At 31.9% G+C, this 26,936-nt stretch overlaps 4 protein-coding genes across 6 annotated transcripts; 1 reads left to right on the top strand and 3 right to left on the bottom strand.

The window, feature by feature from the left end:
- Positions 1–464: 464 nt before the first annotated feature.
- Positions 465–1,181, bottom strand: LOC120089133. The gene is made up of 2 exons (XM_039046550.1): positions 684–1,181; positions 465–539 (listed from the first exon to the last, which is right to left on the bottom strand). Exons 1-2 carry the CDS (start codon positions 1,179–1,181, stop codon positions 465–467), a joined length of 573 nt encoding a protein of 190 aa, XP_038902478.1.
- Positions 1,182–6,048: 4,867 nt separating this feature from the next.
- LOC120089425 (mediator of RNA polymerase II transcription subunit 32) lies at positions 6,049–9,388 on the bottom strand. 2 transcript variants are annotated; one of them, XM_039046886.1, is made up of 3 exons: positions 9,142–9,388; positions 8,768–8,875; positions 6,049–6,867 (listed from the first exon to the last, which is right to left on the bottom strand). In XM_039046886.1, the coding sequence occupies exon 3, from the start codon at positions 6,856–6,858 to the stop codon at positions 6,418–6,420; it is 441 nt and encodes a 146-aa protein (XP_038902814.1). In that variant the 5' UTR covers positions 6,859–6,867; positions 8,768–8,875; positions 9,142–9,388; the 3' UTR covers positions 6,049–6,417. The 2 variants fall into 2 exon arrangements, with proteins under 2 accessions (XP_038902814.1, XP_038902813.1); XM_039046885.1 differs by lacking the exon at positions 8,768–8,875 and having other exon boundaries at positions 9,142–9,387.
- A 6,856-nt stretch (positions 9,389–16,244) lies between these two features.
- LOC120089439 (ATP-dependent Clp protease proteolytic subunit 6, chloroplastic) lies at positions 16,245–20,468 on the top strand. Of its 2 annotated transcripts, none has more exons than XM_039046909.1 (9): positions 16,245–16,419; positions 16,512–16,573; positions 16,807–16,876; positions 17,175–17,376; positions 17,484–17,549; positions 17,924–18,064; positions 18,460–18,513; positions 19,399–19,491; positions 19,946–19,988. In XM_039046909.1, the coding sequence occupies exons 1-9, from the start codon at positions 16,331–16,333 to the stop codon at positions 19,958–19,960; spliced, it is 792 nt and encodes a 263-aa protein (XP_038902837.1). In that variant the 5' UTR covers positions 16,245–16,330; the 3' UTR covers positions 19,961–19,988. The 2 variants fall into 2 exon arrangements, with proteins under 2 accessions (XP_038902837.1, XP_038902836.1); XM_039046908.1 differs by lacking the exon at positions 19,946–19,988 and adding an exon at positions 20,024–20,468 and having other exon boundaries at positions 16,331–16,419.
- A 3,297-nt stretch (positions 20,469–23,765) lies between these two features.
- LOC120089242 (BURP domain-containing protein BNM2A-like) lies at positions 23,766–25,049 on the bottom strand. The gene is made up of 2 exons (XM_039046665.1): positions 24,692–25,049; positions 23,766–24,592 (listed from the first exon to the last, which is right to left on the bottom strand). The coding sequence occupies exons 1-2, from the start codon at positions 24,749–24,751 to the stop codon at positions 23,855–23,857; spliced, it is 798 nt and encodes a 265-aa protein (XP_038902593.1). The 5' UTR covers positions 24,752–25,049; the 3' UTR covers positions 23,766–23,854.
- Positions 25,050–26,936: the final 1,887 nt, after the last annotated feature.

Below are 26,936 nucleotides of genomic sequence, written 5' to 3'. Positions count from 1 at the left end.
CTCCGTTCACATGTCTCCACATGAATGATCAAGATCAGACCATCTGTAGTAAGTCACAATACTTGTAACTATTCTACAAACAGGGTCACATCCGTAACGTTACTAGGATAAGGTTTCCCTCCTATATCCATATACTACAGACCATTTTGGTTATCACTTAAGGCATGATCCACCTGTATGTCTCAACATACATGCTTTAGTTACAACACAACCAGGGATCTTAGTTTATTAGTTTGTGGTAAAGCAATTAAAACATCCAATGTTCCATAGATAATGGTGAAGAAAAATATCATATATTATTACATCACAAGCGAGATTCAAAACTGTGCTTACAAACTACAGGACCCAACGAGAGTTTAGGGCATCATCCCCAATAGTTGCTTGTTACTCACTGAAAAGTAGTTGAAGATTTCTTTCTGCAATAGCTTGTTGGACAATGAATGAGAGCATGACCACCTTAGAAATCAAGGCACGACGTTATTGTTAAGTTGAACTGCAGTTCTCCCAGCAATAGAGGATATAATCTCATTTGCCCAAACCTATAAAACCATTTTAATTTATAAGAAAATAATGACAATTCATTACACATTTTATGATAAAGAAAATGTAAAAATTGATATCTGGAACACGTAAGGAAATTCGAGTAGATTGTACTTCAGCACGTAACTTTTATTTGTTTTCACATTCTCCTTGTACGAGGTGACCTTGTCCTTTAGCACTTTCTTCAGACCATTGAAGGTTCTCTCACATAAAATATATCCCCAATTTAAGCTGTTGAAGTATTCAAGGTCCTTCACATCATCTAACAACGATTTATTAATGCTACTCTTTATCTTGCCTTTTCCTATCAACCCCAACACATAATAATGCACAAGACTAATTTTCACTACATCCAAGTCATTTTCAAACTCTAACATCTTATAACATTCTTTAAACTTGGTGGGATGCACTTCTATCGTCATTAAATTCTTGAAATACTTCAATTGTAGTGATTCCATCACTTCAACACTACGAACCAGTTTAATAGATGACCACCACAATCCCGTCACCAATAGAAAATCCTCCTTCGAAAATTCAACAATTGTCCCATTCAAGTCAAAAGTCATAGAATCAGGTCTACTACTTTCCACCTCCCTTGATAAAATATGGTGGACTAGCAGGCTATTGAAGACTATGTCCATATCAACGAATTTTTCAAACACAGTTCTCCTAAACATTTAAAGTTGCCTCTATGTAAGTTTTCCTTTGATTATCTTATTTGCGATCCCAATGTGAGATGAAAGGCTTGTAGCCTGTCTAGGAAAACGATCCTTTGTAGCAATCTTTAGATCAACCATTACAACTGCAGATAAAAAAAATAATTGGAGAAAAAAAAAAGGAACAAAAATCACATTATCGAGCATTCTAGAAAAATCTCGTTTCAAGATCTTACTCCTTCCTCTCATTCTTCCTCTTGTTCTTTCTCTCATTCCTCTCATTTTTCTCGTTCTTTTTCTGGTGCTTTCCTCTCATTCTTTTTCTGGTGCTTTTCTCTCGTTCTTTTCCTCGTTCTTCTTCTCGTCCTTTCTCTCGTTCTTTTTTCATTCTTTTCTCATTATTTCTCTCATTACATAAATTTGTACAGAAATCGAATCGCACGCATGAAATAGAAAACGTAAATCACAATTTGTACCAATGTTACCTTAACTTTTGAAGGTGTAGAAAGGAGCAGATGAGAAAGTTCACTAGTGGAAGAAGACAGTCAAAAATTTCTTGGCCTTCAACGATACAAAATTCGAATTACATGCAAGTTTTGGCGTTCGATTTCAACAGTACTAAGAGAAAGAAAAATGTTGTATTGAGGAAGTGGAAAGAAGATGAAGCAAGAGGAATGAGGAAGTCGAACTGAAATTTAAAGTATAAAACGTTTGCTTTCAGTCCGATGAAGAATGAGAGAAATTATTCCAAACGGGATGTATGAACGAGAATCTATGATGCATGTGTGATATCAAGCGTTTTGGGGACTAAATGGACATTTCACACGCGAACGACGTCATCAGAAGGCCAAAATTGGAGTGTTTTTAAAAGATGGACCAAATTTCGAGTGAGCCTCAAAATTTAACCTAACCGTACAAATTTCCCACGAAACATTTAAGAGTTTTTAAACTTAAGGGATTTAAGTAAATTATGACCAATGACACTTTTGCAAGTAAGTTCTCATCTTCATGATTTTTAGGGTTTCATCATGATGAGAGAGGGAAGTAAGTGTTGCGGCATAAGAATAACACACTTAAAGAGAGAGAAAAAATCAATAGATGGAAGGATTTCTTTTAAAAATTTTATGCAAATGAAACAAATTCATAAAGTGCCTAAATTTTTGTGACTTCATGTTGTCAACGGCAAGACCTTCAAACAATGAACAGGACAACAAAAAACGATCAGTCACAGCGGTTGAGCAAAGAACGGAACCTGTAAAACAAAAGCTCATTATAGGCTGAGTCGTAGAGCTTGTTCTCTTTAAGACGTTTCGTGAAATTGCTCAAGTATGCAAGCAGGTCAGGAATACTGTCACATCGTCCCTAGGATAAAAAAATCCAAAAAGAAAATCTGATAAAAAAATGCACCATTGTCGATCAAAACACACACCCTTCTGACTGAATGCTTGAAAAATGAAAGTCGGAAGAGAAAGTAAGTAGAGGAGAGCGATGGAAGGAAGTGTAAGAAATTGTGAATAGGTGTTTTTGAACTACTGAAGGCCACACTTTTTATAGGCCTTCAGAGTGTCGCATGAGAGGGAAACGAGCAGTATCTGGGGCCGAAAAAATGCGGCAAGAAGACCCGCACGCGAAAGACCATGCAGCCATCCTGTTTTTATTTATATTATTATTTAAAAAATAGATAAAATAATAAAAAATAATAACAATATTTTTATTAAAGAAAAATAATCACACGCACACGCTCGCTCGCCTTGCACGCACGACCAGATGGACGGACGGCGGCGGCGTGCATGTGGGACGTCCAACTGACCCACATGGTCTATCTCCTCACTCCCTCCAAAACATGGATACCCCTTGAGGTGCATACCTATAGCTTAAGGTTGGAGTACAAAAGGGAGACTTCATTTTCAAATTTCTCCAATGTAGGATTCTCCAACTAAAGGTTGGTTCCCTCTTATTTTAAAACATAAAATTTCACCCAACAATCCTCCACTTGAAAATTTAAACAAAAGAGAGAAAAGTTTTTCATTAAGCAGTTTTAGTCTATACAACACTGTGCATAAGCAAAGGTGTCTTACGACTTGAACCTTTACATAGTGTAGATGATTCAAAATATACTAGAGTAACCATTGGTTTCGAACTCTATCTCTAACAGCATCTCACGCAAAGTGTCATTAGGGTGTGGTTCGAAAGCCCGTACTTTAAGGCCTAACACATGTATCCCGGTTTAGTGAACACTCTAAAGAGTTTGCCTAAAAAACTCCATAGAAAGTGCCTCCACCCCCCCGCCCCCTTCCATGTTCACATAGGTGAGTCTATCAAGAGTACTCCTGTAGTTAGATATCCCACTTGTCATCGAGTATGGATCTCATTAAGAACTGAGTTCAACCTTTCTTACTCTTCAGGATATCATACTCAGACTCTAAGTCATAGGAATGAAACTCTGTGTTTGGTTTAGCATGATTCACTATATATCACTTGTGATCAGTTATTAACCGTTCAACCTGTTTCTTGGGATCTTCAGTCTACAGGTTGGGTTTTCCTCATAGTGATTCATCTTTCTATAGGCACGAGTCCCATCTTTTTTGAGGTTCTGAAAACCTTCTCTCTAGCTTGTCCTTTCATCAAAGGATCTACCAAATTTTCATTAGTCCGTATATGATCCACTCTACTGCACTAGTAGTGAGAAACTCTATAATGGTACTGTGCTTACGACATATTTGTCGTCTCTTTCCATTATAGTAACGGTTCTAAACTTTTGCGATTGCTACAGTACTATCGCAATGGATCAATATGGCTGGTACCGACTTTTCCCATAAGAGAATCTCTGATAGCAAACTTCTAAGGCAACCTGATTATTCACCAGCTATCGCTAGTGCTATCATTTATAATTCCATCGTAGATTAGGCTAAAATAATATGTTTCTTGGACTTCTAAGAGACAACTTCGCCTACTATATTAAATATAGCCACTTATAGCCTTTGAATTATTCGAAAGAGAGTTCCAGTCAGTATCGCTGAACCTTTTCAGGACAGCGGGAAACTTCTAATAATGTAATCCTAGATTTTGGGTTTTCTTCAAATACCTCATAACCTTTTCTATAGCATTTCAATGCTCTTTACTAAGTCTGCTTGTAAATCCGCAAAGGAATCCAACAGCATAAACTATTTCAGGCCTAGTGCAATCAAGAATGTATCTAAGACTGCCTATGATGCTTGTATACTCAGATTGATTAACACTGTCACCAATGTTCTTGAACAACTTAACACTAGGTCATAAGGAGTACAAGCTGGTTTATATTCAAAGTAATTATTTCTTTAGAATATTTTCTACAAAGTGAGATTGATCCAAAGAAATTACATTTTTAGACCTATTCACTTTTATGCCTAAGATTACACTAGCTTCTCCTAAGTCTTTCATGTCGAAATTTGCACTCAATATTGATTTCACATCATTTATGATGTGCAAGTTCGACCCAAAGATCAACAAGTCATCTACATATAGACACAGGATAGTGCAATGATTATTTTCAAACTCATAGTAAATGCATTTGTCACTTTCATTAACCTTGAAACCTTTATATAGGATAAGGTCATCAAATTTTTCATACCATTACTTAGGAGATTGTTTTAGTCCATAGAGAGATTTGTCTAATTCGCACACCTTATTTTATTGACCATGGACTACAAAACGCTCAGGTTGTTCTATGTAAATCTCTTCTTCAAGTTCACCGTTTAGGAAGATGACCTTTACATCCATCTGATGTACTACGAGGTTATAAAGGACAAAAGAGAAATCAGGACACGGATTGAGGTATTCTAGTGACAAGGGAGAAAATGTCAAAAAATTCTACATTTTTTCTTTGTCTAAAGCCCTTTGCCACTAACCTAGCTTTAAATTTGTCAATAGATCCATCAAGTCTAAGTTTCTTCCTTAAGATCCATTTACACCTTATTGCCTTACAACCTGGGGTAGATCTATAGGTGCTGACTTATATACCCTTACCAAAAATAATTTATTCGTAGGAAAATGGTATGCAAATGCAACTGAGGGAATGATCAAAATAAATTTAGACCTTAATAAAATAAAATCTTCTGTGTATATGTTGTGTTCTATGAATGTTTGGCATGCTAGACTCTATCATATGAATAAGAATTTATTTAGTAACATGATTAGGCTGAAAATGATACCTAAGTTATCCACAAATGAATTTGATAAATGCGAGATTTGTAGTCACCCCTTTGGAATTTAATTCATGAAAAAATATATTTACAAGAATGAAATCCAACTCATTAGACACAAAAAAGTGACTTCTTTTCATGTCATTTTTAAAATTAAAGATTACAAGACAATGCATATTCTTACTCAACACGTTAAAAATACGAGCTTTAGTGAAGTATATCTCATTACATTTCCTTCCTAATTTGTAATTGCTTTTTTTTAACTATATGTTAGGTACGCTTCGAACCTCATACCTCGAAATTAATAGTACAAGTCCATACTATGTGAAAAAGATATAGATGATCAAAACTACTTGCCCTATATTCAAAAAAGAGATGCTCCACCCTTGCCTCAAATTTTCTAAACGGGAAAATTGAAGTTTATGCCTAAAAATGTCAGTAGTAATTAAAAAAAAAAATCATATTTCATATTCAAATGAATTTGAACCACGGATCAAAGTGACTAGAATAAACGTAATGAAACTTGAAACTCAAACGGCGTTAACGTTGAATGCTAATTATGGAGAGTATTTTCAACAATCACGAGTGGTTTTGAATATTATTTCTCTGTTCTCAACCCATAGTGTAAATGTTAAATAGAAAGATTTTCCCATGCATTTTAATAACATTAATGAAACCAAATCCACAAACTTGAGACAACTTTCATCATGATGAATCCAAACTCGTCAACCTGAGCATAGCTCAGTGATTAAGACACGTTCTCGACTAAGTTAAGAGTTTTCGAGTCCCCACATCCACATAAAAATTACGTATACATACTAGAAACAGTTTCTCCCCACCCAACCTCCACGAAAAACAAAGTACAAAGAACATGAAACTATATTAGTTAACGGTAGATACAGAAGAAATGGATCCACTTTTTCATGTTCAGTCGAAGTTCAAGAAGATTATCTTACACAGTAAATGCCCCGCCCCCTCAAAGAGTCATTTCAAGCAAAACACAAAATACTTGTTAAGTATGGCCTCATATGATAGGGTACCTATTGGGTTGCATCCTCAGTAAATCTAGCATCAAAAGGAGCAGACTGATGAGAGTGTGCTGAAGCAGAAGCAGCAGCACCTGAGCCATGCTGCAACTCAATCACGAGCCATCTCACAGCTTTGCTCATCTGTTCCAACCGAACAGCACTGATCGGAGGAATGCCAGTGGTGGCGGCCTGCCCAGACTTGCCAGCTAGTGAACCAGTGGCTTCATCAACAAGGCACTCTGATCCTATCCTTTGCTTCACAGACTCCACAAACTCCTCTGCTTGATCACAAGCAACCCTGAATAGCTCCCATTTTTGTTTAAAATTCTCAAGAGCGGCATCTGTTGCTGCTGTCTTCTGAGCCCCAGAGGCTTCGTTTGCTTCAAGGACATTAGCTGCTCCAGCAACAAACTCCTGATATGCGTTATTTAAAGAGTCCACTAGGCTGTCCATATCAGATACCTAAATATATGATAACCAAAAAAGTAAGTATCTAAGTATCTAGAATCGTCTCTTGGGAAATGCTAAAATGCACGAGAAAACAAGCAAGATCTTAAACTTTCATATCAATTGCATTTTTAGTTCCGAAACTTTCATATTCCACTTTAGCCTACAAACTGTGTAAAAGAACCTATACCAGTTTTATCTTATTCGATAAATTATTTAGCAAATGTAAAGGACAATTTGGACCCTCCAAATACTTATATGATGGTAAGATACTTTTTTGAACATAAGTTCTCATGGTTTGCTTTTGACTTCACCTAAAAAGCATCATACGAATGGAGATAAATCTCTCCATTTATATACCAGGGATCTTTTCTTTCCCTAGCCAAAGTGGGACTATGTTTGCTTCCTAACAACAAAAACTAAAATATGCACGACTTGAATTCATTTATAAAAATAGATGATATCCATAATAGCCATGTTTGAAGTCAGTTAGTAATAAATTGGGTGGTAAGTTCAAAACAAATTCAAATTTTCAGATAAATGGTTATAGAAAATGAACAATGAGTAGTAAAGTAGCTTTGAACCATAAGGAATTTGGAGGTGCAGGGTCCAAAAGGAAAAAAAAAAATAAGAAAGTTTAAGAATCTTTAATACGAATTAAACCTACAAAACATAAAAGTGTCCAGAAGAGTAGAAAGTTATAAACAAAAGGAACCCATGTAGTAGAGGATGACAACTTTTAGATTAAGATGATATTTCAAAAAGGGAACATAAATCATCAATTATGAAGATGATAGGAAAAAGAACTAGTTCCCAGAAAATCATTGCCCGTATACATACCAAGACAGAAAAACAAAGGGAAGGGACAGTGATTTGGCAAGATGCTTAAGAAGATTAAAATCTTTCATTAGGAACTTAGTCTTGGAGTTGTTGTTAACACAACAGATTGTCTACAATGGAGAATGCTATTTATCAACCTTTTGTTAGGGTACCGCCTAACAAGAATCAAGAACTGAAATATATTGAAATATAAAGGATCAAGAAAAACAAGATAAACCAAGTATTAGGAACTTGGAACCTCCCCTCTTGAGTATGCTAACTCAAGTGCTAAATCACTCAACAAGTGCTTCCTTCTCTCAATCCCCCTCCCTCTATTTATAACCAAATACCCTAACCAACTCGCCGACTAACTACCCTAATAACCCTTGCTCCTACTCATAAAACCCTATTAGTTCCCTTGCACCTTTCTCCATCTTTGTGCGTTATGTATTATGCAGCTTCAGAGATTCCTGATCACCTATTTGCTCACTGTCCTTTTACTTCAAGGTACTGGGATATTATTCTCACTACTTTCGATTGTTCCATACCTTAGCCTAACACCATCTTTGATTTTCTGACTTCAATTTTGACGGGTCACCCTTTCCATGGTGTGAAGAAGACTTTATGGTTGGCTCTTAAAAGAATTTTCAGGGATATTGTCTCTTCCTTTGATAACATTATGAATTTAATTCTTTTTCATGCTATGTAGTGGTGTAAATGTAAACACCCTTTAAATACATATAGCCTATCTTCGTTAATTTCTCATTGAAGAACGTTCGTGTAATTCACCTACAGATGTTTCAGGGTGTCCTCCCTTCATGTCATTGAAATGAAATTGTCTCTCTTCTAAAAGGAAAAAAAAAAAAAGGAGCAGCAATGGGGGAAAACTCACAGGACTGATGCTTTTTAAGATGATTTCTAGCAGCAAAATATGCAAAGATTCAAGGAAATAAAAATGGAAAATAAATTAAACAATGCAGATCATCAATAATTTGTTCATGAGTTAAAAGGTTTGAACCCAAAAAGTGAAAGATCAGCTATACAACAGTGATGGCACTCTGAGAGAAGAAACTCTTCTGTTAATGAGAGGAGAAACCTGTTCAAGCTCCAGAAAGGTACTGTACACAGAGGGTTATTCAAGCCATCTGTCTCTCTCTTTAAGAGAATGGAGAAGTAGCAAATTGGGGGAAAAGAGAAACTCGTACTGCTGGGGCAGAGGAAGAGGATAAAACGGAGCCAGAAAAAGAGAAAAACAAAACCAGAATCAACAAAGAAGACAATAATCTACGAAAATGGAAAAGCGAGGCGGAAATTGAAAAGATCTCAGCGGAGGAGGAAGAAGATTGGCAGTGAAACCCATCGAATCCTCTGAATTCAACCCACCAAAGTTAAGAAAAACAAATTTGAAAAGCATATCAGGTTCCTCCCTTTTGGGTTCGGTTCAATCTTTAAAAGAAACGATTACAATACCGAAACGGAATGTGGGACGAATAGCAAACCGCAAATCTTCTCCTGTCGGGTGCTGTGGAGAGAGCAATGGAGAGTGACGGTCTCAGCAAACTGCAAACCTGCGATCGATCTCCTTGTCACTTGCTCGAAGCGAAGGCAAGCGTGAAACTGAAAGAGAGGGGTTATCAAGCGAGGAGGAGAATTGGGAGAGATCAACAGCGTCAGCAGTTTACTCTTTTGGGAGAAAGTTGAAACCAAATTTAAATTTTAAAAGTAAGGTGAAAAATCAAATTTATAGCTCCAAATTCTTTCAATTCAATTTTCATGGGAAATTTGCATATAATCTAAAATTTGGGTCTGGTAAATGATCTATTTTTTTAAAAAAAAAATATAATAAATGATCTTTTGTTGATCGTGGATTGGATGAAATTACTAAAATAAACTCATGTACCAAGAAAAGTCATTTCGCTCTCGCTCTATCCTCTTTTCCTTGCTCACAAATCAATCTTGCTCTCAGCTCTTGGTCTTTCTCTTTTTTTCCTCACTCATATATTACTCTCCTCTTTCACTGTTGGAGTTGACGTGTGATTTTTCATTAAATTTAGCCATGTCATATAAAAAGAAGAAGGAAAGAGGGGAAGAAAGGAACAATTTTGCCAAAGTTGCTTGCTAGATAAGAATAAGAAGTAGGAGAGAGAAAAAAAAAAAGATGTTGCTTGTGGAGAAGAAGAGGAAGAAGGGGAGAAGGAAAAAAGAAAAAAGTCATAGAAGAAGAGGAGGGAAAAGAAGAAAAGAAAAGAATTTGAATGACAAGTAAATTTCGCATATGCATGATGTCAGTAGTAGTTTTTAAAAAGTGGGGCATTTGTCATTTTGGAGGTCCAAAATGAGTCAACGGTGTAATTTTTTCAATTTCCATCGCATTCAATCTTAAATTTTATACAATTATGTAGAAAAATGATCTTAGAGAGAGAAAAAAAGAAATGAAAGAGGATCGGCATGCAACTATAGTGACGATCAAAGGGAGGCGACGATCGTCACTACAGTTTTTAAATTTTTTCAATTTTCGTTGGAGAATAACTGTATCTAACTAATAAATTTACTAAAAATGGAATATTCAATATTGTATTATTAGCAAGATATATAAGTGCACCATTTGCACTAAAATATGGTACTTCAAGATAAAAAAGTTCTTCGTTATCATATCCATGTCGAAATATATCTTTCTTCCCATTAGTGAACTAGCTTCCACTAAAATGTTCAATGGATGTGCTTTGACCATATAAAACATTCTCAAGATTTTTCCTATATAATTTGACTAATGTACAAATATCATATCTGTTAAATGCTAAATTTGCAAGTCAAGGCAAAATTTCATTTTTTTCGAGATCCTTCCTCTAAAATTATTTCTTTAGATATTTTATTGTCTTTAGAAGTTATTCAAGAGTTCCAATTATATTTAAATCATCAACATATAAAGTTATAATAACAAATCCTAACTGTGATTTCTTTATGAAAAAATACATGTACATATTGGATTATTTTGATATTCTTCTTTCAACAAATATCCACTCAAGCGATTATACCACATCCGTTCTGATTGTTGCAATTCATATAGTGATCTCTGTAACTTTTATTGAATACATTTCTCGAGAACTTGATTCATATGCTTTGATATCTTAAATTCTTCTAGAATTTTCATATAAATATTTATTAAGAAATTCATATAAAAATACTACTACTACATCCATAAGATGCATGTCAAGATTTCATATACAATCAGACTAATTAAAAATCTTAGTGTAATTGCTTCCACCATTGAAGAATATATCTCTTCATAATCGATACTAGGTGTTTGTGAAAAACCTTGTGCAAATAGTTTTGCTTTATATCTATGACCTCATCATTTTCATTTCCTTTTCTCATAAATATCCATTTGTATCCCACAAGTTTGACACCTTCTGGTGTTTGGACTAATGGTCTAAAAACTTAATGTTTTGAAAGTGAGTTTAATTCTACCTTGATAGCTTCTTTCCACTTAAGCCAATCTTTTCTATGTTGACATTCTTCAACAGATTTTGGTTCGTGATCCTCTTTTTCATATATAAAATCAAGAGCAACATTATATGCACAAATGTTGTCAATAACTACATTAGTTTGATTCTATCTTCTTCCTGTCATAACATAGTTTATTCAAACCTCATTATCATCTTTAAATATTTCACTTTTTCTACTAATTCTACTATCAGTCATGTCCAGAGTTTCTTCATGGATATTTACATCCTCAATCAAGTCTTTTTGACTTATTTTTCTTTTTCGAAGATTTTTATCTTTGGAACCTATTGGTCTACCATGCTTGTATCCCAGACTCATTAGTAAGACCTTGTTGTGTTGGGATATCAATTTTTATGGAACATTTTCAGCTGATATATGTGACTTACTTTCTTTGCATCTATAAATGCATATGGTAATTGATTTCTTATATTTTACAAATAGATTATTTTTTGAACTTTAAGTTCACATTGATCTGTACGGGGATCTAAATGAGACAATAACGATGCATCCCATGTAATTTATTTTTCCAATTTCTTAATTCCTCCTCCTAATGTTGAAAATTTTGTCTCATTAAAACGACAGTCAACAAATCGTGCAGTAAATACATCATCCGTCAAGGGTTCAGAATATTTAATAATTGATGGGGAATCATATCCAACATATATTTCTAACCTCATTTTAGGATTCATCTTAGTACGTTGTGTGGAGCAATTGGAACATATACTACACGTTAAAAAATTCTCAAATAGAAAATATTTGACTAATGGCCATAAGCTAATTGTAATGGCGAGTTCTTATGATAAACTACCAGGCTAACACATGCAAGGGACACAACATGTAAAATAGCATGATCTCATACATATTAGGAAGCTTAGCTCTCATAAGCAATGATCTAATAATTAATTACAAATGTTTTATAAATGATTCTGCTAAACCATGATGTTCGACACTTATCCTAATTGACATACAATAATTATCAAAAGTATGAGATGTAAATTCACCAACATTATCAAGGCAAATGATCTTAATTGTATAATAATTTAATTATTCGAGCAAGTAACAAAATTTCGATTTGATAAAAAGTACACGTGTGACCATCTACTTGATGCCTTTATTAATACCATATAACATTTAAATGATCTATTTAGTGGGTAATAGGTCCACATATATAACCTTAAATTCGTTCAAAAAAATACAAGTGATTCAGTTCCCACTTTAGTTGGTGATGGTCTATTTATTAATTTACCTTGAGAGCAAGCATTACATAATAATGCATTAGATTGAAGAATCTTCTAACTCTTCAATAGGTATCTATTTGAATTCTCAATAATTATTCTCATCATCATAGATCCTAGATGACCCAATTTGTCATGCTAAATAGGAAATATATCTGGAATCATGTTAATTGTTGCATATGTTTCAATTACTCGTATATGAGTATAATATAATCCAAAAGATAAAGCATATAACTTTTATAGTATACATTTTTCATGTGAGACAGTAGATATGATATTAAGATACTCTATCTCATTCTTTATATGAGTCTCAATATGATAACCACTGCAACATATATCTTTAAAACTTAGTAAATTTCTCTTGGATTGACTAGAAAATAATGTATTGTCAGTTGTAAATTTTGTTTCTCTAGAAAAAATAATATTTTATTGACTATGTTTCAATTACTCGTATATGAGTATAATATACTTTTGCTTCCAACATTGTATTGGAAAAATATTTTCTACTTGTAAGTATTGTATGCTTAGTTGCACAGTCTGTCAAACATAGATCTTATTCCTCATTTTTTAGTCACTCAATCTATGAAAATTGTTCATGCTTCTTTATTAAACAAGATAATTACAACAAGAGAGACACAATTTAAAATAAAAAAGTTTAACTTTAAAAAGAAAAAACATGAAAGATAGGTAAACAAAAAAAACAATATTAATTCTGAATATTCGCAAAATCAAAAGAACCACTTGTTATGCCAATTTTCTCTTCAAGAGATTTAAATAAGTGTTACATCCAAATTTGTTATACTAAATGGATCAAATATATCATTATCATGGTAAGCAAAATTTGCTTCTACGTTTTTTTTCCTTTTTCTTCAAGGAAGCTTGATAAAGATCCACTAAATATTTTGATGTATGACATATACGTGTCCAATGCCCAGTAATACCGCATCATAAGCATTTTTGTTCAATATTTCTTAAACTTGTATCTTGTGGATTTTTTTTATGATCATTATTTCATGCGGCTCGATCTTTTGAAATTTGGAAGATTATAACGGCCACCACAATAATTATTTCTTCCTGTTCCATGGTCACGACCTCGACCAGAACCACGATTATTGTTAAGATTCACAACATTCATTTCAGTAAATGGTATTGTTCCAGTTGGTCCAGATTCATGATTTTTCATCTATAACTCGTTAGTTTGTTCAACCACGAGAAGACATAAAATTAATTCAAAATATTGTTTAAACCCTTTATCTCAATATTGTTGCGACATGAGCATATTCGAGATGTGAAATATATGTAAAAAAATGTCTTATCAAATATATATGTATCAGTAATTTTCTCTCCGCACAATAACAATTTTGAACTAATTTTAAATAATGCGGAGTAGTAATCACTTACTAATTTAAATTCTTGAGCCTCAAATGCATCCATTCATAACAATCATTGGGAAGAATAATCGTTTTATGGCGATCATACTTCTCTCTCAAATTCTTTCACAAGATGCAGGGATCTTTTACTCTTAGATATTCCATCTTGAATCCCTCGTGAAGATAATCACTAAGGAAAACCATAGCTTTAGCCTTTTCCTGACGGGATGTCGAATTCCCTTATTTAATTATTTCTCCAAGGTTCATAGCATCCATGTGTATTTCAGCATCAAATACCACGACAAATAATTGTTATCATTAATGTCAATAGTTGCAAATTCTAGTTTTGTAAGATTTGTCATGGTATCACTATTACAAAATATTTTATTTATATTAGAAATTTAACATATAAAATTATATTTAATTTATTAATCAACGAAAAGAAGAAATGACTACCTTTAGGGAGGAAATGATAGGAACTCGTGTTGATAACGTGTTGTAAATTTGAGACGCAAAACGATGCACCATGGTAATGAAATTGATTTTTCTACGCAGTTCTTTTTAGATTTTTCACCAATGTGCAATTCCAATATCTACCAAATGCCACTATTCATACACAATTTGGCAAATAGAAAGTGAAATGAATTGCACACTAAGAATGTGTATTCATAGAGCACTTTGACTTCATATAGAATGATACATGGTAGTGATAGAAAGAATTACACATAGTCTTTTAGGACACTAATTATGGGCATTTATATTATATCTAGATTTATATATTTATAATAATTAACAAATATTTAAATGAAAGTCCATTGAGGGTGAAATTTACAACATTTATCCAAATTGAAGGTAATTATTAAAACCATTTTCAAAGTTGAAGGTAAACTTTGTTAAAATTGAAAATTTAAGAGTAAAAATTAATATTCCTCAACCAGTGTAAGCTAAAATGGAATATTTTTCTTAAAATTGACTTTTCAAAATTAAATGTGAGACAATTATACTGAGTGGAAAAATTCGTAGTCATATCTGTAAACATGTGACCTAACTAAATAATTTGTAAATATGACAATTTCTTGTTCTTTTTAAGGGCTTGTCTAAAAAGTTTAATATATGCCTCTTGACCATTATCACTAATAGAAAAATTTTATGTTTTTGTTTCTGTTGTTAATAAACCATGAATACGTTTATACGTAATAAGTAGACGTGATAGACTTAATATATGTTTGAGAGTGATTTTGAAATGACTAAAATTATTTGTTCAATGTTCATATTACTTTGAAATACACCTTTAATCATTTAAAATTATTTTGACATATAATTGTATACTCTTAGACATTTTTTGTACTATTAAAATTGATTTTTAATGATTAAAAGCATTTTCAAAGTGATTAAAAATGACAAAAATGATTTTAACTATTTTAAAATTACTTTCAAATATGCTTTTATATATATGTGTCTGCGTGCGTGTACGTGATAGACTCACACAACAAATAACCATTAGGGGTCGTTTGTTGGACCATGATGAAATTGAAATGTAGTATAATGTAATCCAAAATTCATGTTTGAATTGAGCGTTTTGGGCCCAGATTGTGAATGCTAAACTAATTTCGTTCCACAGTTTTCAATCCAACCCTATTTTCCACTATTTTCACTTTTCACAATCTCATTTTCGTTCCACCTTCGATCATGCACCCATTCCAACACTCCTCATATTCTTAATAATCATAACTACATTCCAGCCCTTCAAACAACCCTTTAAATAGTACTAAAAAAGCTAGCATTTTCATGGATAGAGTTAGGTTGGGTTGAAGAACATTTTAGACCCAATCCAGTTTTCAAGTTGTAAGTTTCTTCAACCCAAATGACCCTCGTTAAAAAAAGAACCCAACCCGATCCACCCATGAAATATTTAGTTAGATTGGTTCGGGTTATTCGAGTCATATATTCAAAATTTTATTTTAAAAAGAAGTAAAATGTTAATATGTAAAGATTTGATTTAATTATTTTTATATATTAAATTAAGATAACAACTTAATTTCAGTTTATATAATGGAATTTTTGTTTATAAAGTATTAAAAAACTATTTTTAGTAACTATTGGAAAATAAATTATCTAAAAATAATGGAATTAAATATAACTAAAATAAATATATGTATACATAATTGTATCACAAGTTAAAAAAATATTTTAAAGTTAATAATAAGTTTGAGTTGGTTTGAGTTATTTTGGTGAAACCGTGAACCAACTCACCCATAAAATTTTTATTTATTTGAATCCAACCCAAATGGTATGGGTTGAGTTGGGTTGATTGGTTTTTCATATCCCGAGTTTTTTTAACACCATTAAAAAATCAGAAACAATTATATGAAACATGGGCCGAGGGAGGTGGGCCGGCCCGTTGGGCCTTAGGCAAATATGTAAGAGTAGTACAAATTGGGGGCTACTTTTGAAACCTCATCAATATTGTTGTAATTTCCATAGTCTCTTTCATTTGGTTTCATAGTGAAGCTCGAGAACACAACGCCATTTCCACAAGCTTCGCTCAAAATGGCAGTAGCTTCAGCCTTTACTGCATCTCTCAGTTTCTCTGTCTCTTCGCACAATCGAACGTCATCCATTTCTCAACTTTCTCGAAGGTAATCTTTTGTTTTCCTCAACTATTTGCCTAATCCCCTACCACGAAACTCTAAATTCTTCTTCCTTTGTCTTCTCCGGGTCTTTTCTGTAGAAATTCACACAGGTCCATTGTGTCTGCCTTGCCGAGGCCGTACGGCGACTCCTCGACAATTGGTAATTTGTTCTGTGCAATTGGGTGTTTTTTAATTTTTGTATATGATGTTATAAATGCCCTAATTTTGTAGCAGAGGACTTCATCTTTGCATAGCGTTTACGTCTCGGTGTCAATTCTCTGATAATTTCATAAAACTACTATCTTTTGTTCATGTTGCATTTATTGATATTTCATGATCGAAATGGCAGCTATATATATGTGAATGACTGGATTTTCACCCCTTTTTTTGAAGGATTATCGAGTAAAACAATGGGGGAACCTCTACACGTTGACGATAAAGACTTTCTTCACACCAGTACAAGGTTTGCACTGTTCCCCATTGGCATTTTTGGTTTATAATATCTTTTGTTGTTCTAATTTAGCATTTACTGAATGTTGATTTATCGGCATAAAAATTGACTTGACTGGGATAAATTGCATTCTTTAAAATTGGGATGAAATTTAAATATTGGAAATTGTTTCTATGCGACAACATTTTTTTGTGTAGTATTCCTTTATATTTTAGCTTTCTTTTCCCGTTACATGATATGCTCCCCTCTAAGTTTATGTCTTTAACATGATGAAACAATTAATCTGATGGGCATTTTCTCTCTTCTGTAGTTATGGGCCGATAGAGGCTAGGAAAGGTAATCCACCCATTATGCCTGCAGTGATGACACCAGGAGGGCCTTTGGATCTCTCTTCTGTGTTATTTAGGAATCGTATAATATTTATTGGTCAACCTGTCAACTCAATCGTGGCACAGCGAGTCATATCACAGCTTGTGACTCTAGCAACAATTGATGAGGATGCAGATATCCTGGTGTGAAATAGAGAAAATTAGCTCTTTTTTCTTATCCTCATTCTGTTAACTAGATTGTGATTCTTTATTTTTAATTTGTTTGTAAGCATAGCTTTTGACCTTATCAGGTATATTTGAATTGCCCTGGTGGAAGTACATACTCGGTATTAGCAATTTATGATTGTATGTCTTGGGTAAGGTTGCAAACCTCTCTCTCTCTATCTCCCTCCCTGTCTTTTATGCCCTATTATTCTTTTATATTACTTCCGCATCCACTTTTTCAGTTATTTATTTTGATTTCAATGGTTTTTCCGACACTTCTAAGGTTCAAAATCAATGAACTGTTATGGGAAGCAATATCTATTATGCTACATTCTTTATTCTTGCACAAGATAATAGTAACAATCATTAGCTACATATAACATATAATTCAAATGTATGATGCCTTGTTATGTTTTGGTTTTCTGTTTAGAGCATCCAGCCATCACCTTCTATTAATCTATCCCTATTTCGAATATGAAAGGAAGAGATACTTTTCTTATATGAGATAATTGACTCGTGCCCTCAGATAAAGCCTAAGGTTGGAACAGTGTGCTTTGGAGTTGCTGCAAGCCAAGGGGCTCTTCTCCTTGCAGGTGGAGAAAAGGGAATGCGTTATGCTATGCCCAATTCTCGAATTATGATACATCAGCCACAAAGTGGATGTGGGGTATGCCAACGATCTTAGCTCATCTATTTAAAGAACATGATTATGATTGAGAGGAAAAGGGATGGAGAAGAATATATGTAGCCTTTGTATTAAATTGCAAAAGTAATATTTAGTTCTGTTGTGAGTCTTGATTTAAGCTCTTCCTTATGCTACCTTTGTTCTTTTGCTCTAATAACCAATACTTTAAGACTGCTTGAACTATTGTGTTATATATAACATTCTCCATACGAAGTGCTTTACCATCTTCAAGTTTAAGCAAATATTATGCTTTTTGTTTAGTTTTGAAATGGTCCAATATATAGGATGCCCTAATTTTGAAATTGTGACAAGTAAGAAGTAGCAGAAAATGATGCTACCAACATTCTGCGATAATGTGATGTTTTTGTTGAGTGCAGGGTCACGTGGAGGATGTCAGACGTCAAGTCAATGAAGCAGTTCAATCACGCCATGTCAGTATCTCTTTCTTAATTCGGAAATAAGCACTTACCATAATTTTGTCAATGCTTTGGATAATGTGTTTGTGCCTTTTGTTCAATATGTTCATGCCATTTGCAACCAAAAACCAAAACAAAAAATTATTAAATATTAGAGCTAATGAGAAATAGTTTTACCATGTATATAGCTTTTAACTGACCATAAGCAGAAGATTTCTATCAGGTGACATTCTGACCTGAACCACTATTGTGCAAGTAGGTGGTGAACGAGTATAGATTGTCATGATTGGTATCTAATTGCTATATGTCATAAAATTTACAGATGCAATATATAGGTATATCTGGCATGGTTTTTGGGAAGGATGTCGCCATTAGAAATGTAGTTATCTTCATCGTCTTTAGAAAGCTGAAACCATTGTAGATGGAAATATAATTCATGAAATTAGGAGGGACTATTTGATTTATATTAAGCAAATTGGAAGTATTAAATCCTCCTTGCCTACAGAAGTTGATTGGAAAGTTGCATTCTTTGGCTGACCCAGAAGAAGAGAGATCTTGGGAGAATGAGTTTAAATTTTATGGTGGCCACGTAATTAAGATATGTCCTAAGATTTTTCGCGTTGTTTTGAAACCAAAAATTGTAGGTTTTGATGGTTGTCTCTCGACATTATTCAAGGTTTACATAAGTGGGTTTAGACTCTCATAGATGTGAAGAAAAGGGAAAAACACTGCAGTCCACGCATACAGCATACGTTCTTATCATTTGAACCACTGCATTGCTGTGTTTTTGAGTTTCCTCCCATTGTTATCTTTGCACTTTGCAGTCAAATTTGTTCCGGTATTTGGTTCCATTATTAATCATCTGATCACTTTAATTGTTATCTGGATTTATCGTTGCAGAAAATTGACAAGATGTATGCTGCATTTACTGGCCAACCTATAGAGAAAGTACAACAGTACACGGAGAGGGATCGATTTTTGTCTGTTTCCGAGGTAACATCGTGCAATGTGTAGTGCATGTTTTGACATTAAAAAAAAACTTGCAGTCCATCTTTGTCCAAAATAGAAAAAAAGGGATAAAGACGGAGGAAGTAGAGTCAAGTAGACAAATTTTTCTAGTTTCTTACTTTATGGTAAAATCTTTTCCACAATGTTGTAATGTCGGCTACTTGACTGGAACTCTTGTGAACTAATTAGGTCTCGTTTGGTAACTATTTGATTTTTGAAAGGTAAGCATATTTTCTCTTAATTTCTTACAATATCTTCCTTACATAAAAGAGTTGAATTCTTAGCTAAATTTCAAAAACAAAAACAAGTTTTTTGAAACTACTTTTTTTAGTTTTCAAAATTTACCTTAGTTTTTTGAAAATATTAGTAGTAAGTAGATAATAAAACAAGAAATTTAGCGATGAAATAGGTATTTATAAACTTAATTTTCATAATCCAGAAACCAGATGGTTAGTAGAGGGAGCCTTGGGATACAGATGATTGAAACTCCAAAAAAAAAAACTCTCCTCTCTTGCAGGCTTTAGAGTTTGGACTCATTGACGGTGTGCTGGAAACAGAATACTGAGGTTGTAGTTGGGGAAAAGATCAAATGTTCATCAGCCATATGTGATCTGATTATGCAGAATTTGACTTCTGAATGGGGAAATTTTATTTCAGTCTACGGAATCGTCTTCTCCAAGCTTTGGTACAGAACATCAAAATTTCCAGCGCCGTGCATCGTTTCATTGGTAAACTCCCAAATTCTCTGGATCAATGCTTATGAGCTAGCAATCGAGAACACGATGATATGATTCCTATTATTTGCAGCCAAGTAGATATTTATCTCATTCATGTCAAAATTCTTTTTCTTGAACAAACTGTATCCTTGAACTCTCACCTTGTCCAGGGCTTGAACATTAAGAATGGATCTTGATAGCAATCTTGAAAAATAGAATACACCGAAAGCTGGTTTGGTCCCTTAACTTTTAAGAACTTTTAATTTTCTAACATGTTCTTCACAAATTTGCAACTTTTAAATTTAATTGAACTATTTAATATAATTTGAATTTATGTCTAAGAAACTTTTTAAAATTAATTGAACTGCACAATAACTTCTTTTGTATGTTTTTTGGGTTAAAAAAACACTTTTAGTCCCTTAACTTTCATGAAAGTAATAATTTAGTCATTGAATTTTTGTTTGTAACGATTTAGGTCGTGTATTTTCAGTTTTGTAACAATTTAGTCATTGAACTTTAGTATGTAACAACTTAGTTCTTGTACTTTCAAATTTGTAAAAATATAGTTCACAATGCGAAAAAATTTATTAAAACTAGATGTTAATTTTTATTATTTTATGATGTAGACTTTGACTTTGTTTGGGATTGTGTTTGAAATTGTATAAAGCTATTATAGGAAAATCTTAACTACCATCCTTGTTTTGTAAAATGAATTATTTAATAATCTATCAAAATCACTTCTTAATTTTTGTAAAAGTTAATAGATACTAGCTTTTAGATTTGGCTTTTTAAAAATTTGCTACTTCTTTGCTTTTTAAATGAATATATTTTAATAATATTATTTCAAATTAATAAAATTTTTAGGTACATTTTCAAATTCTAATTTATTCATTTTTTAACAATTTTTTTTGAATTATCAAATAATTTATATTAAATAAAATTAGTTAAAAGTTAAATCATATACCATTTTAAATAAATTATAAATTAATTATCTAGGTGAGAATAATTGAAACAATAAGCTTAGTTTGGTTTATATAACTAAATTACATCAATTTAGTATTAGTTTATCAGACATCGTAACTATTTTTTTTAAATTAAAATTTATTGAACATTATTTTACTTCATTTCACAGCTCATTTTTCTGAAAACACAATTAGCAATTATATTTTTCTGAAAACACAATTAGCAATTATTTTAAAAGTTAAAGCAATCCCAAGGGAAGCTTTTGTATTTTATAAAAATATTGAATCTCTAATTAGTTTATCGATTTATTTATGCAAAGATTTCATTAAATCTTTACACTAATTTTTACAATAGGGTTTAAACCGTTGCAAATTCTAAAGTACAAGGATTAAATTGTTATATAGTAAAATTTATTGATTAAATTATTATATAGTAAAATTCATGGATTAAATTATTACAAAATTGAGAGTACAAAGATCAAATTAGTACAAATAAAAGTACATGGACTAAATTATTACATCTGTCAATATTTGTAAAGACTAAAAGTGATTTTTAACTAATGTTTTTTTATAAATAAAAATTAAGGAGTTTGTTTCAAGTAAACTCATCGTTTGACACCATTTTGAGATATATTCCAAACATTTGAAGTCTTCGATAATGAACTTTATAAGGTACAAAGGTGTATGTTTTCATGTAAATCTGACTAAATGAGAAATCAAAACCATTTGAAGGGGGTGAAAGTTATAAGGGTTATTATTTATTTTTCATCTTGTTAAACAACGTTTTGGTTCTTAAACTTTTATGAAAGTAACAGTTTAGTCCATGAATTTTAGTTTTTGATGATTTAGTCCCCGTATTTTCAATTTTGTAATAATTTAGTCTCTGAACATTAATCTGTAACAATTTAATTTTAAACTTTCAAATTTATAACAATTTGATCCTTAAAGTAAAAAATTCAACATAATTAGATGTCAATTTTTATTATTTTATTATGAGGACTTTGTATTTTAACAAAATATTGAGTCTCTAATTAATTTATCGGTTTAATTTATCACTTTATTTATGTGAGAGATCTCATTAAATCTTAACACTAATTTCTATCATATGGACTAAATTGTTACAAAACCACGAGGATTAAATTGTTACATATTAAAGTTTAAGGACTAAATTATTATAAAATTATAAGTACATGGATTAAATAGTTACAAACAAAAATTCAAAGACTAAATTGTTACGTCTATAAAAGTTTAGGGCCTAAAAGTGATTTTTAACTTTTTTTTTTTTTTTTTTTTTTTTTTTTTTAATTAAAAAATTCTTAGCATAATGATGAACTACAAGTTTTCTTTGAAAATATGGATTGGAAATATGTAACTGAAAATTGACATGTAATCTGCATAAAGAAGTACCTGTTGCTTGCAAGGGAGGACATCTACAAAAATGACTCAATTGTATCTTTTATAGATTTATAGATATTAAATGAGATTTCACCCGCTCTGACTTAGTTTGGAGTTTCTATAACTTTGAAAATAGTTTTCGGTAATTGTAATTTTAGAAAAATCAGCTGTAAAATGAAGTAAATCGATATTAAAAAAAAAGTGAAATTTTTGTGATTAATAATCATTACTAAATAGACTTGCTACCAACGCTTGCACAAATATATATTTTAACAATATTTATAAATAATTATTTAAGATATTATATTATATATGCTTTCCATTTGAATATATATTTTGTTTTTTTAAAAATAATATTGTATAAAGAAAAAATTAGTGGCATTGAACTATCAATTTGAAAATTTAGGATATAGAAATGGATTATATGAGGAATATATTAAATATACAAAATAAATTTTAATTTATTAAAAATAAAATTGAAAATTGAAATTTTGTTGGGAAGTGGCTGTTAATTCTATAAGAATTTATTTTTAAAAACGGTGAGAATAAACGTGTGGTTAAAAAAATGATTTTGACAAATTTATTCACAAATCAATCTTACGAAACAGTTAGAGGTGGCTAAATTTTTTAAGTCATCACTTTTAACGCTTTCAAAAGCAATTCTAGACACAATTTATCATTGAGATAAAGTGTCCAATCATATGAGATTATACCATTAACAAACATATTCGTATAAACTATTCTATTTGAACTAAATCACCTATCCATTAATTTAAGGTCACAATTGAGTAATATCTTTTTTCATATGTCGTGTTCTAGTATAGTATAGTATCAAATTGATTGATCCATTGCAATGGGTGATGTAGCACGATAGGAGACGTGTATTAAAGGAACTCTAGAGGATTAATAAAGAGAATAGTTTTAAAATGTCACGAATTTGTAAAAATTCTCTCATCATCTCCAACCTCTTATCATTGGTTGGCGACTGTTGCTGACCAATCGTTGTGATCGTTTGCAATCGCGCAGACCAATCGTTGTGATTGTTATATTGCTGCTTGTGGATAGAGATGATCCATCATAGTTCAGTGGATTCAAGCCATTTATGTTCTAACCATTTCTAAATCGATCACAAGTCATAGATATAAATTCAACTCATTTCGTGAAGTAATTCAATGAAAGTCAAAGATATTTTACATGAACAAACGAAGAGTTTACATCATTTTGAAAACACAAAACACTTGAGACCTACAATTCATACATGTTCTATCCTAATACTCAAACATCAGAAACAAAAACAATGTTATCTCGAGGGTAGAAATGGCAAACAGAGGAAGCACCAGGCTCAACATTCAACACTCTAAAAACCACATGGTCACTATCCCACTCAGAAGTATCAATATGACAAATAGCCACACTTTTAACTCTATCTCCATTTTCACCTTCAAGAATCACCTTATACAATATGTTATCACTCACTTGGCTGTGACAATACAAAACCAAATAAGGATATGGCATCAAATGGCAAGACAGTATTCTTGGAGCCCAAATTTTGATGGGTTCTTCCAAGATTGTGTAGTTTTGCAATTCTGTTTTGAAGTTCTTTGGATACACAGTAGCCTCAGCCTTCACCGAGCCGGACCCGAAAAATCCACGTGTCGAACGGTACAAGGATTCGAAAGAGGTAGCACAAAACTTGGTCTCTCCTTCCATAGGCTCAAGCTCACACTGTGTGAGAGTGTATTCCATAGCCTTGGCTTGAGGAGAATCTTTAGAGATGGAGAAGAAGTGAAGAAGATAAGAGAGATTTGTTACTGAAAAAGGGATTTTGTCAGCCATTTTTTTGGGAAGAGGTTTTGGTATTTCTGAAATGTTTTTGATTGGGAAGAAGATTGGCATCCTTTTTCCAAGTTGTAGATCATTTGGAGTGAAGAAAACATTGAGTGAAGGATCTTTGTTTGTTTCAATCATCTTTTTATCATCAACTTCTGATTGTAACATCCTGGCATAGCTGGACTGCAGAGCAAGAAACAAGCAAACTAAAGTTAAAGAATTTTGTTCTTTCAGATATGAAATCAAATGGGGAGGCTCAATTTTATGGGTTTGGAAGCTTACCCCAAGAACAAGAAGGAAGTAGAAAATGAAAGTCAAATTACAAAAAGTACCCTCTTGCATTTTTCCTCTTAGTTTCTTCTTGAATGTCAAGATATCTCTCTCTCTGGCTTTTAGCTTTGTTGGGGTGTTTTCTCAAGAAGATAACCAATATATTTATATTTGGAAACTCAATGTACAAGTGATAAAAAAAGTGTTCTTTTGTTTGGGTGTTGAGGATTCATTGCGCAGTTTGGTTAAAATGAGTGTGCGTGGGGTTGATTCTGAGATCCCAATTGGCTATGCTTGGGATGCTCTAATTGTGGAGGGGTTTTTGGGCACAATGATACGTCTTTTCCTGCTCCTTCATCTCATGTACTAGTCTCGGTCTCTGGTAAGATATTGTTTCTTTTGGTTGTCTCTAAGTTTGATGGTTATAGAGGAAGTTCTCCTAGTACTACGGAAGTACCATACTTTCCTTGTTCACATTATAGATGTGCCTTCATAAAAATTATGGATCCCACGTTATTTTTAAAAACACGTTGATGTGAAACACAATTAGTGTAGGTAGTATGGAAAAATTGTCCATGTGACTGTAATATAGGAAATTTTTTTTAAGAAGATCACTGTGTGAACTTCGTGCTATAAGGACCCTTTATTAAGACATATGTACCATAAAAATCTTGTTGTGTACTTTCATGATCATTCGTGTTTTATGTAGGTTAGAGTTTTGAACTTAGTTTTATCTTCGGTTTTGCACACTTTGTTACTTTAGGCCTTGACATTAAGCTCTTCTTTGTTTTTCTTAAATTTTATAGCACATTGAAAAATATATATCAGAAGTTATGCATTTCAAATAAAAGTGAATTGAAAAGAAAGATGAGGATTTATAAATCTTATCTACAAGCTACGAAATGATTGAGGCCAAAGAAATTCTTCAAATTTTTTTATACAAAATAGTAGAACTAATTAAAGTAAACGCTATATATATATATATATAAAACAATAATAATTAGCCAATAATGAGGTACGTACACGTGGATGTATGATGCAAGCTAATTGGTCCACTTTAATAATAATAAAAAAAAATGGGAGGCATCAAATTAGATTGGACTCTGTGTTTCATTTAGTGGTTGCCATTATGGCTTGTCAACTCTCCCCATAATTTTGTTTCAAAATGGCTAAGTGAGTCCATTTTGTTTCAAAAAGAAAAAAAATGGAGAGAAATGAGTCAATCACGTGAATGAGATGCAAATATAGCCATTAAACTCAAAATATTAGTAAATATAATATAACGTAAAAGAATTTATAAATATAACAAAATTTAGGTTAATTCTCAAAAGCTATCCGTGATAGACCATATTATTAATAAAAGTTTATCACTAATAGATTTTGCTATATTTATAATTCTTTAAAAATGTTGTTATGTACTTGATTATTATTCTTAAAAGAGTGCAAGTTATTTTAGTCCATATTTAAGTATTCTTTTACTATTTGTTTTATTTTCTTTTTGCTTTAATTTTGAAGAATGAAAATTTATTTTATTATTATTATTTTTTATAACGATACTGAAACTAAAACAACGTTAAATTTGAAATAGATTTTTTTAATACTAATTTAAGATAGAAAATTGATTAAAATTTTTCTGCTTCATTTTCTATAATTATATTAAATTTAAAAAAGGTCAAAGTTGGAACATTTTAATTTTTAATTATATATATTTTTTGTAATTATGTTTTTTATAACTTAATTTAAGAAATGAATTCAATTACAATTTTTTTCACCTGTTTAAAATTACACTAAAACCGAAAAATAGTTAAAGTTGAAACTTTTTTTTTTTTTTTTTTTGTAATTACATTTTTTTTATAATTTAATTTGAGAAAGGAATTTAGTTACACATTTTTATACTTCATTTTTTATAACTATACTAAGCTTTAAAAAAAAAAAAAAAAATCAAAGTTGAAACTTTTTCAAATTTCTTTTGTAATTACATTTTTATACTTTAATTTAAGAAATAATTTTGATTATATTTTTTTTGCTTTAATTTTGAAGCTATATTAAAATGAAAAAGAAAAAAGAGTCAAAGTCGAAACTTTTTTCATTTTTTTTGTATTTACATTTTTATACCTTAATTTTAAAAAGGAATTTCATTACATTTTTATGCTCCATTTTTTAAATAACTATACTAAAACTTAAAAAAAGAAAAAAGTCAAATTTGATTTTTTTTTCAAATTTTTTCATTACATTTTTTATACTTTAATTTAAGAAA

Source organism: Benincasa hispida, chromosome 10, assembly GCF_009727055.1.
Source record: "Benincasa hispida cultivar B227 chromosome 10, ASM972705v1, whole genome shotgun sequence".
Taxonomy (NCBI): domain Eukaryota; kingdom Viridiplantae; phylum Streptophyta; class Magnoliopsida; order Cucurbitales; family Cucurbitaceae; genus Benincasa; species Benincasa hispida.
The sequence above is the reverse complement of the archived record's forward strand: the minus strand, read 5'-3'. Positions and strand labels throughout refer to the sequence as shown.

What these genes read in the sequence shown, in the direction of transcription:
- LOC120089133 (XM_039046550.1), bottom strand. Translation starts at nt 1,181, where the DNA reads ATGGACATAGTCTTCAATAGCCTGCTAGTCCACCATATTTTATCAAGG. An exon ending in TCACCTCGTACAAGGAGAAT is followed by an intron (nt 540 to 683) that starts GTGAAAACAAAT and finishes ATGGTTTTATAG; the next exon opens with GTTTGGGCAAATGAGATTAT.
- LOC120089425 (XM_039046886.1), bottom strand. Translation starts at nt 6,858, where the DNA reads ATGGACAGCCTAGTGGACTCTTTAAATAACGCATATCAGGAGTTTGTT.
- LOC120089439 (XM_039046908.1), top strand. Translation starts at nt 16,331, where the DNA reads ATGGCAGTAGCTTCAGCCTTTACTGCATCTCTCAGTTTCTCTGTCTCT. An exon ending in ATGAGGATGCAGATATCCTG is followed by an intron (nt 17,377 to 17,483) that starts GTGTGAAATAGA and finishes TGACCTTATCAG; the next exon opens with GTATATTTGAATTGCCCTGG. An exon ending in AAGCAGTTCAATCACGCCAT is followed by an intron (nt 18,514 to 19,398) that starts GTCAGTATCTCT and finishes TTATCGTTGCAG; the next exon opens with AAAATTGACAAGATGTATGC.
- LOC120089242 (XM_039046665.1), bottom strand. Translation starts at nt 24,751, where the DNA reads ATGCAAGAGGGTACTTTTTGTAATTTGACTTTCATTTTCTACTTCCTT. An exon ending in ACTTCCTTCTTGTTCTTGGG is followed by an intron (nt 24,593 to 24,691) that starts GTAAGCTTCCAA and finishes CTTGCTCTGCAG; the next exon opens with TCCAGCTATGCCAGGATGTT.